The sequence below is a fragment of the Protopterus annectens genome, chromosome 5.part0 (genome assembly GCF_019279795.1).
Source record: "Protopterus annectens isolate FY-2018-M chromosome 5.part0, PAN1.0, whole genome shotgun sequence".
Classification (NCBI taxonomy): Eukaryota; Metazoa; Chordata; order Ceratodontiformes; family Protopteridae; genus Protopterus; species Protopterus annectens.
In genome coordinates this window covers 1,269,406,923-1,269,418,829 of record NC_056735.1, presented here as the reverse complement: position 1 = coordinate 1,269,418,829, position 11,907 = coordinate 1,269,406,923, and the positions used below count along the sequence as shown (strand labels likewise).

The 11,907-nt window shown below is 38.1% G+C and overlaps 1 protein-coding gene across 1 annotated transcript in view; it reads left to right on the top strand.

The window, feature by feature from the left end:
* The first annotated feature begins 354 nt into the window (after positions 1 to 354).
* Positions 355 to 11,907, top strand: part of LOC122802349 (zona pellucida-like domain-containing protein 1) — a 658,361-nt gene continuing 646,808 nt past the window's right edge. The window contains exon 1 of the mRNA XM_044071986.1: positions 355 to 565. Within this exon, the coding sequence (XP_043927921.1) occupies positions 377 to 565 (189 nt within the window). The 5' untranslated portion in view covers positions 355 to 376. The remainder of the gene's footprint in view (positions 566 to 11,907) is intronic.

Here is an 11,907-nt window from a genome sequence, read left to right as displayed (position 1 = left end):
CAAAATGCTGTTATTAAGAACTTTGGTAGAGGTTTTTAAAAAACAAGTTATGTTGTGAGATTTGCTGTTTGTTAGAAATTCCATCTCCTTTGCTTTAAAGATCGTTATACCACAAGATAACATAAAAAAAGTAAAGAACAACCACATTTCAGGAAAGAGTCAAGATTGCTTTTTGATGGTTTGTGTATTTTTAAAATAGATGCCAGTTGCCTTAATGCATACATCTTACTGTAGTGTCAATTTGTATTTCTTTTTTTACAGACTACAAATAACATCATTGCAACGTGATATTATGGTGATGGAGGTGGTTACTGTAGTGTCAGTTTGTATTTCTTTTTTTACAGACTACAATGACATCATTGTAACATGTGATACTATGGTGATGGAAGTGGCAGTGTACCTTTGCCCACTATATTATATTGGTTTCAATGAAAGCCTGTTGGCTTTAAATGAGGTCTTCGATCATAAAGAGTGCAAGGGAGAAGTTGACACTTCTGGAGAATTTCCTCTTCTGAAATTTAAAGTTCCTCTCAATAATACCAGCACCTGTGGGAGCAACTTTCAGGTATAAGAATTAATATTCTCAACCCTTTGTTGTTAAAAGGGTTTTTTTTTCCCATTTTCATTGTCATACAGATTAACAAACAAAACAAACAGCATTAATTCAGCTGATGTATTCTATACATTATATTATGCTGCAAACATGGCTGAGTTATATAAATGTGTGTGTGCATGAGTGTGTGTGTGTGTGTGTGTGTGTGTGTGTGTGTGTGTGTGTGTGTGTGTGTGTGTGTGTGTGTGTGCTTTTCATAGTGTGACATACATGACAATATTATGAAACAATTAAAATGTTGATAACATTCAGTTTGCTATTGTGTTACTTATGGATAGAACACTATTCTATGTTTAAATAAGTAGTCAGAAAAAGTATGAAAAAACTGGTCAAGCACAGAATATCCAAGGAAACATCCCTTACAGATGATTTGGGATTATATCTGAAATAAGAAATACCTTCTTAAAAAGGAGAAACAAGATGGGTCATAAACAGAATGAAAAATTTAGTGAAAGCATTGAGAGACAGTGAAGAAAGGTGTACATGAATGTAGCAACTATGCTGCTACAGGAACAAAACACATACCCAACACATATGTATGCAAAGGTGGCAGTAATTTATTATGCAGTAAGAGAAAATTCCATAGATGAAAAAAAAAGAACTAATACTTGTGACTTAGAGAACTACATAAGACTGACTACGTGGAAGGTAGGAACCTGAAAATTGCTTATGGCAAAAGGAACAGATAAGATAGGTAGAAGGGATATCTAAATACATAAGGTACAGAAAATAAGATGTCTGACAAAATCAGGCTAAGAAACATGGCCGATGAGTCTGCCAATAGTGGCATTATACATCATTAGCACATTGAGTTATATGATTTACTGAGTCAGTTAGATGAGCAATATGAGAGAAAACACTGTAGCATAACGAGTGCTAGATGTAGCTGTGTAAAACACTCAGAGGGATGAAGGCCAGACTATGCCCCAGAGAGAAGGTATACTTTAATTATAAAAAATTAATGTGGGACAATTTATTACTTCATTTTATTTTATTTTTTGAGTGCTGCATCCATGAAGAACATGTATATACATTTCCAAATAATATTAATGAGAAATGAAAACTGTACATGATGTGCAGTAAAATAATTAATTACATCATTATAAGCATATTACAATTTAATGTATAAATGCAATGATGCAGTTTTGAATGAATTACAGTAGAAACAGAAACCTCAACCTCCAAAAAATGCAGTATTGCTAATATTACTGACTTTATTGCCAGAATTGATAAAGCCTTTATGAAAGCTTGGACACATTAATGCAAATTAAAGCTACAAAAGAAAAAGAAAGAAAGAAAGAAAGAAAGAAAGAAAGAAAGAAAGAAAGAAAGATCATTAAATTAAATAAGTACACAAGACCAATAATAAATCCACATTTGAGTTCCACAAATCAATCATTAGAAAACCTGATGATATCATGATAGGAAGGGATGCATAAGAAGAAAAAACAGGGAGCAGAGAAGTAATGCCACTATGAAAGTCATCATATTTGGTAGTCAAAGCAAGATAGAGACCTCAGTAAGTTTTAAATTACACATACATCCAATCACAAGACAAAACGGAAGAAGAGCAGTTTTTTCCCAGGACAGAAATCAATCAAGAAGTATCTTCAACTTTTTTTAATAACCATCCAACAGAACTTTAGAAAGACAAAGCTGCAACTCAAGAAAAGGATGCATATGGAAGGATCAAATCCTGAGTTACCAGAGCAATGGGACACATTTTCAAAGATGGAGAGTGTGGTCCTGAAGACAAAAAAAAAAAACAAGGAATTTTAGGAACAAGTCATTTTATCAGCCTATTGGATTTAGGAATTCTAGGTACTACATTTCTCTAGCAAGACTTTGAACAATAAGGAATTCTAGTATTAAAAAGTGTTTTATATTTATTCCTAGTCATTGAACCAGCTCAGGACATATTAGATGTCACAAAAATTATTGACAATAATAATAATTATAACAATAATAACAATACATATTTGTTATCCAGGTAGGCCAACTGGAAACACTGTCTCTTTTTGTGAGTTAAGAACAAGCTATGTCTAATTAAATGACTTGCTCAAGGTCAAATAGTTGGTAAATGAGGGTTGGAGAAATCAAACTCTGTACCACAGAAAGTACAGATCACAGCATTAACCTTATGCACCAAATGCCAATCTGGACAATTGAGTTTACAGGTATTAATGAATTCAGAGATATTGTTACTTTAACATCATGACCATGTACCTGTGATCCATCTCTATATTCACTTCCTGATTTGGTTGAAAAAACTTGTGAAAAAGACATTAGTGTACTACTGCAGACTCTTAGTAAATGGAAATATAATTTATGAAAGTCTGAAAGAAAAGCTTTAGAAAATGTTGTTAATGACAATTCAAGGAGGTATATGAAATCTGATAAGGGAATTCCTATTTTAGTTACAAATACTTGTGATTATTGTTCAAATAAGTTCATTATATTAAATATGTTAGAAAATAAGGGCTGTTTTAAAGAAGTTTGTAGTTTTTGCTAGATGTCATGAAAGATATAAATTACTGGAAGAGATGTTACAGGGTGTATTTTTGAATGGTGTGATGTCTGAAGTTGCTTTTTCTTTCTTTTTTTAGTTTGAGCTATGGAAGATACCATTCTGTCTGAAAATGTGTGGCATTCAAAAAAGTTCTCAAAAAGTATTTCTAATGAACTGTTACCACTTAACTGTTGTGGTTTATGATTGTAAGACTGAACCTCTAGCTTTGGAAATAGAATAGGTGTTGCACCCATTGTCAAGTAAGATGCCATCGTGAGTAAAGGATTTGCGTGGTTTTATTCAGAAATTAAAAGGGGTTAAATCAGACAGATTTTTAAATAAATGCAAAATCCTTTATATTCCAGTCTTGCAGAAAAGACTTTCACAGTAATTTGCAACAATGTCTATATAACGGATGTTGAAGATTAGATAGTTTTAATTATTACTACAAATAATGTAGAATACATGACCAGACATATATCAACACCTTTGCAGTTTGCTGTTGGCTCCAATGAGGTTACCACAAAAATATTTTACTAAAATGCAATATTTTAGACTCTAATGCATAATCCAGGTGTATTAATGACTTACTTCATGCAATGAATAAAGAATGGCAGTTAAAGAAAATATGAATGTTGCAGCTTTTGTTCAACAATGCACAAATTATACAAAAAATGGAAATATTACTGCAAACAACATATTCTATCTTGGGGAGGTAGAGACTTACAAGCTTGCAAGTCATCTATGTCTAATTTTTGACCTCCTTATATCTTCTCTATCATCAAGAATTGCTATCCCCTCTGACATCACTCAGTGCATATCTGACATACTTGAATGTCTAGAAGCAGTTTAAATGTAGTGAATTAGTGTGGTATAAATAACTAATAAAAGTAGTAGAAACCACACTGCAACTTCTAAATGGTTGTAAGCCACGGAATTCACACAACAAACTCAAAGTCCCATATAATAGCTAAAAAACATTGTAAACTCAGTTTGCCTCTGTAAAACACCTCTTTATTGACCTCATACGGTTAAGCGCTTTCATCCCACAATACTGGACTTCTTCAGAACTGTTCAACAGTATGAAAACAAACTATTTAAACACTGAATGCAGCATACAAAAGTAAATGATTGGCTGAGCAATTACATAATTAAAAATTTAAAGTGCCATATGCAATAGCACCTCATTTACCCCCAGATTTACTAAACTTCCATGCAGGACTAGTTTAGTCCTGCACGTAAGTGCCCTTTTAGGAGCAGGACGGCAACAAGCCATGCATAGTAATGAAGGTGCGCTGGCCGAGCTCCTAGGCTTACACAGAGCATATACGAGTGCAGGGGGTGTGTCTGAGAGCAGATCTCTCAAAATAAATACGCCTCTGCAATGTCGAACAGCAGAAGCTGCTAAGAAATGAGCGAGATCACTCACAGGTGTCCCCATATCCCCACCAACAGACCCCCCCCCAATGTGTACAACAGCAACATGACATATAAATAAAAGAGGAAAACCACCTATAGCTTTAAAACACCGATCAAAGCTAATCATAGGTGCACGGGTGTGCTCATCACTTAGCTACGGTTAATGTAGCTGAAATAGCAAAAGGAGGATAAAAAGCAGGATATGTGCAAAGAAAGCAGTACAGCAATATTGTAGTGGGAAGAGTGTTCGCCTCATGAGCAGTCAATCCCGGTTCGAGTCCCACCGCAGTACATTCCATTTCCATGGCAAAGCACTGTTATGATCAATATATTTAGTTGTATAACCTAATAAATAATATATGTGTGTGAACTGGAGTAGTAAGCAGTGTCATGAATGAAAACCCCATACACTTGCCAAATCCACCACTTATGACTGTCAAAAATAGAGCAGTAGTAAGGATAAATAAGCACGACTAAGCAGGTGCAAGTCTGTTTGTATGACAGGAAGCAGTGCATACACAGAGTAAGCAATGGTGAGGCTAAGTAGCAGTGCTTACCGTCATGCAGACCCGCTGGCAACTGCGTAAAAGTGCTTTAACCACACCATATGCAATGGGCTTTGTTCTTGCCAACAACAAATTAAACAGCCCCTGCAAGGCTCAAACCCAGGACCCTGCACACCATAGACAATGTGATTTACCACTAAGACACCTCAGATATATATAACCCTGACGTTTCCACAAACATAGCATCCAGCAATACCATTCAGCATTACAGGACATGTAGCTAAATATGTAGATGTATGTGTGTGTGTATATATATCTATAACTAAATAGATATATATACCTCTCCCTCCTTGTATTACATATGTATACATATATAACATACATATATATAAATATCCACATATAGATATCTGCATATGCAGACATCATATACCTATATGTCATTAGATATATATATATATATATATATATATATATATATATATATATATACAGCAAATAGATATATATATATATATATATATATATATATATATATATATATATATATATATATATATATATATGTATATATGTGTGTGTGTATGCATACATATATACACACAAACACACACTTGCACATGCACACACACACACACACACACACACACACACACACACACACACACGCACGCACACACACACACACACACATATATATATATATATATAATGTATATATATATATATATATATATATATATATGTGTGTGTGTGTGTGTGTGTGTGTGTGAATACACACAGATATATGTCTATGATATGAGACAGCACATAAGAATGACATATATGACCACAGGCACTGCCAATGGGGGTGAGGGGTCCCGATCAACATACGTGTTACATGTACCAATACCCCCCCACAGCCAAATAGGTGAAATATACAAAGAAACACACAAACAAAGTAAACAAACCACTGCTTTCCAAACCACAGGCAGGATACTACCAGTGGGAGAAACATTGAGGACCCACTAAGTCTAATCTAGAAACAAAGACAGGAACGTCTCTTGCGGGACAACCCAAACATTTTCAGGATATTCGGATTCCAGACATTATACAGATCTGTCACAGCAGGGCACGTATGCTCTCGGACTACAAAGTTGGGAAAGCCTGATGATCTATGGGTCAAGACAACATACTTGAGGGGTCCCAAGAAGTGGAGAGTGGGCAGTGTGTAGTGGTGTGGCTACATCTGACCTGCACCCAGAGAAATGATGATTGCTGCAGAGGGGGAGTGGGTGGGGGGGACAATGGGTATGAAATTATGGGTCAAGGCATGCCGGAGTTGGATGGAGTGGTTCTAATCAGACCGCCTCATGGAGGTAAGCTATAGTGTGAATTGGGCGGGGCAGTCGCCTAACGAGCAGGCATTCCCGGTATGAGTCCCACACAGTCCCGCACAGTCAATTTTAGATGGCAAAGCACATTATAACCAATTTTGTTGTTGCATAACCCACTAAATAACACCAAAGAACACATGGTTGCAGGTCCCACTGTAGGCATGTAAGCCGTTCTATTTGGCATCACAACTTATTATTGTTATCCTCGCCCCAACACAGGGGTGTGAGTGTCCAAATCTACCTCCAAATTCAATGTATATGCACAGCTGTCACTGTAGAAGAAATGCTCAGCTGTGGACCTTCCCTTCAGACTTCCTGCACATCCCTAGCTATGTCCCCTACTGTCTTCCCCTCTTTGTGCCCCTTTAACACCACTTACCTATCAACCCCTTTTTCTTTTATTTTAAAGCTTAAAGTTACAATGAGCTGACACCCTCTTCACCAACTATATTGGCAGAATCTGGAACTCCCTACCCACATCTATTACCTCAGCTGTCTCAAAGGACACATGTAAAAAACACTTGCAGGAACACCTCATGCACCCTTGTATCAGCACAAGCTCACCACCTGGCTGAACCCCCCCCCCCGTACACTCTATACCCCTGCATCAACTACTGAAACTAACACCTCTTGTCCTGCCTCGCATACATATCCCAACATCCTTTAAACCTTCCCTATTGTTCCCCTACCAATTATTCCCACAACCTACTATGCAGTTACAATGTATCCCCCTCTACCTACCTACCTACTCCTTCACTATTCTCTTCTACTGTACCACACAGGTATGGCATAACTAAATCTTAACCCGAATACCTGAGTGTATCCTATCCCTTCACTATTCTCTTCTACTGTACCACACAGGTATGGAATAACTAAACCTAACCCGAATACCTGAGTGTAACCTATCCCTTCACTATTCTCTTCTACTCTACCACACAGGTATGGAATAACTAAACCTACCCGAATACCTGAGTGTAACCTATCCCTTCACTATTCTCTTCTACTGTACCACACAGGTATGGAATAACTAAACCTAAACCGAATACCTGAGTGTAACCTATCCCTTCACTATTCTCTTCTACTCTACCACACAGGTATGGAATAACTAAACCTAACCCGAATACCTGAGTGTAACCTATCCCTTCACTATTCTCTTCTACTCTACCACACAGGTATGGAATAACTAAACCTAACCTGAATACCTGAGTGTAACCTATCCCTTCACTATTCTCTTCTACTCTACCACACAGGTATGGAATAACTAAACCTACCCGAATACCTGAGTGTAACCTATCCCTTCACTATTCTCTTCTACTGTACCACACAGGTATGGAATAACTAAACCTAACCTGAATACCTGAGTGTAACCTATCCCTTCACTATTCTCTTCTACTCTACCACACAGGTATGGCATAACTAAACCTAACCTGAATACCTGAGTGTAACCTATCCCTTCACTATTCTCTTCTACTGTACCACACAGGTATGGAATAACTAAACCTAACCCGAATACCTGAGTGTAACCTATCCCTTCACTATTCTCTTCTACTCTACCACACAGGTATGGAATAACTAAACCTAACCCGAATACCTGAGTGTAACCTATCCCTTCACTATTCTCTTCTACTCTACCACACAGGTATGGAATAACTAAACCTAACCCGAATACCTGAGTGTAACCTATCCCTTCACTATTCTCTTCTACTCTACCACACAGGTATGGCATAACTAAACCTAACCCGAATACCTGAGTGTAACCTATCCCTTCACTATTCTCTTCTACTCTACCACACAGGTATGGAATAACTAAACCTAACCCGAATACCTGAGTGTAACCTATCCCTTCACTATTCTCTTCTACTGTACCACACAGGTATGGAATAACTAAACCTAACCCGAATACCTGAGTGTAACCTATCCCTTCACTATTCTCTTCTACTCTACCACACAGGTATGGAATAACTAAACCTAACCCGAATACCTGAGTGTAACCTATCCCTTCACTATTCTCTTCTACTCTACCACACAGGTATGGAATAACTAAACCTAACCCGAATACCTGAGTGTAACCTATCCCTTCACTATTCTCTTCTACTCTACCACACAGGTATGGAATAACTAAACCTAACCCGAATACCTGAGTGTAACCTATCCCTTCACTATTCTCTTCTACTCTACCACACAGGTATGGAATAACTAAACCTAACCCGAATACCTGAGTGTAACCTATCCCTTCACTATTCTCTTCTACTCTACCACACAGGTATGGAATAACTAAACCTACCTGAATACCTGAGTGTAACCTATCCCTTCACTATTCTCTTCTACTCTACCACACAGGTATGGAATAACTAAACCTAACCTGAATACCTGAGTGTAACCTATCCCTTCACTATTCTCTTCTACTCTACCACACAGGTATGGAATAACTAAACCTAACCCGAATACCTGAGTGTAACCTATCCCTTCACTATTCTCTTCTACTCTACCACACAGGTATGGAATAACTAAACCTAACCTGAATACCTGAGTGTAACCTATCCCTTCACTATTCTCTTCTACTCTACCACACAGGTATGGAATAACTAAACCTAACCCTAATACCTGAGTGTAACCTATCCCTTCACTATTCTCTTCTACTCTACCACACAGGTATGGAATAACTAAACCTAACCTGAATACCTGAGTGTAACCTATCCCTTCACTATTCTCTTCTACTCTACCACACAGGTATGGAATAACTAAACCTAACCCGAATACCTGAGTGTAACCTATCCCTTCACTATTCTCTTCTACTCTACCACACAGGTATGGAATAACTAAACCTAACCTGAATACCTGAGTGTAACCTATCCCTTCACTATTCTCTTCTACTCTACCACACAGGTATGGAATAACTAAACCTAACCCGAATACCTGAGTGTAACCTATCCCTTCACTATTCTCTTCTACTCTACCACACAGGTATGGAATAACTAAACCTAACCCGAATACCTGAGTGTAACCTATCCCTTCACTATTCTCTTCTACTCTACCACACAGGTATGGAATAACTAAACCTAACCCGAATACCTGAGTGTAACCTATCCCTTCACTATTCTCTTCTACTCTACCACACAGGTATGGAATAACTAAACCTAACCCGAATACCTGAGTGTAACCTATCCCTTCACTATTCTCTTCTACTCTACCACACAGGTATGGAATAACTAAACCTAACCTGAATACCTGAGTGTAACCTATCCCTTCACTATTCTCTTCTACTCTACCACACAGGTATGGAATAACTAAACCTACCCTGAATACCTGAGTGTAACCTATCCCTTCACTATTCTCTTCTACTCTACCACACAGGTATGGAATAACTAAACCTAACCCGAATACCTGAGTGTAACCTATCCCTTCACTATTCTCTTCTACTCTACCACACAGGTATGGAATAACTAAACCTAACCCGAATACCTGAGTGTAACCTATCCCTTCACTATTCTCTTCTACTCTACCACACAGGTATGGAATAACTAAACCTAACCTGAATACCTGAGTGTAACCTATCCCTTCACTATTCTCTTCTACTCTACCACACAGGTATGGAATAACTAAACCTAACCCGAATACCTGAGTGTAACCTATCCCTTCACTATTCTCTTCTACTCTACCACACAGGTATGGAATAACTAAACCTAACCCGAATACCTGAGTGTAACCTATCCCTTCACTATTCTCTTCTACTCTACCACACAGGTATGGAATAACTAAACCTAACCCGAATACCTGAGTGTAACCTATCCCTTCACTATTCTCTTCTACTCTACCACACAGGTATGGAATAACTAAACCTAACCCGAATACCTGAGTGTAACCTATCCCTTCACTATTCTCTTCTACTCTACCACACAGGTATGGAATAACTAAACCTAACCCGAATACCTGAGTGTAACCTATCCCTTCACTATTCTCTTCTACTCTACCACACAGGTATGGAATAACTAAACCTAACCTGAATACCTGAGTGTAACCTATCCCTTCACTATTCTCTTCTACTCTACCACACAGGTATGGAATAACTAAACCTAACCCGAATACCTGAGTGTAACCTATCCCTTCACTATTCTCTTCTACTCTACCACACAGGTATGGAATAACTAAACCTAACCCGAATACCTGAGTGTAACCTATCCCTTCACTATTCTCTTCTACTCTACCACACAGGTATGGAATAACTAAACCTAACCTGAATACCTGAGTGTAACCTATCCCTTCACTATTCTCTTCTACTCTACCACACAGGTATGGAATAACTAAACCTAACCCGAATACCTGAGTGTAACCTATCCCTTCACTATTCTCTTCTACTCTACCACACAGGTATGGAATAACTAAACCTAACCCGAATACCTGAGTGTAACCTATCCCTTCACTATTCTCTTCTACTCTACCACACAGGTATGGAATAACTAAACCTAACCCGAATACCTGAGTGTAACCTATCCCTTCACTATTCTCTTCTACTCTACCACACAGGTATGGAATAACTAAACCTAACCCGAATACCTGAGTGTAACCTATCCCTTCACTATTCTCTTCTACTGTACCACACAGGTATGGAATAACTAAACCTAACCCGAATACCTGAGTGTAACCTATCCCTTCACTATTCTCTTCTACTCTACCACACAGGTATGGAATAACTAAACCTAACCCGAATACCTGAGTGTAACCTATCCCTTCACTATTCTCTTCTACTCTACCACACAGGTATGGAATAACTAAACCTAACCCGAATACCTGAGTGTAACCTATCCCTTCACTATTCTCTTCTACTCTACCACACAGGTATGGAATAACTAAACCTAACCCGAATACCTGAGTGTAACCTATCCCTTCACTATTCTCTTCTACTGTACCACACAGGTATGGAATAACTAAACCTAACCCGAATACCTGAGTGTAACCTATCCCTTCACTATTCTCTTCTACTCTACCACACAGGTATGGAATAACTAAACCTAACCGAATACCTGAGTGTAACCTATCCCTTCACTATTCTCTTCTACTCTACCACACAGGTATGGAATAACTAAACCTAACCCGAATACCTGAGTGTAACCTATCCCTTCACTATTCTCTTCTACTGTACCACACAGGTATGGAATAACTAAACCTAACCCGAATACCTGAGTGTAACCTATCCCTTCACTATTCTCTTCTACTGTACCACACAGGTATGGAATAACTAAACCTAACCTGAATACCTGAGTGTAACCTATCCCTTCACTATTCTCTTCTACTCTACCACACAGGTATGGAATAACTAAACCTAACCCGAATACCTGAGTGTAACCTATCCCTTCACTATTCTCTTCTACTCTACCACACAGGTATGGAATAACTAAACCTAACCCGAATACCTGAGTGTAACCTATCCCTTCACTATTCTCTTCTACTCTACCACACAGGTATGGAATAACTAAACCTAACCTG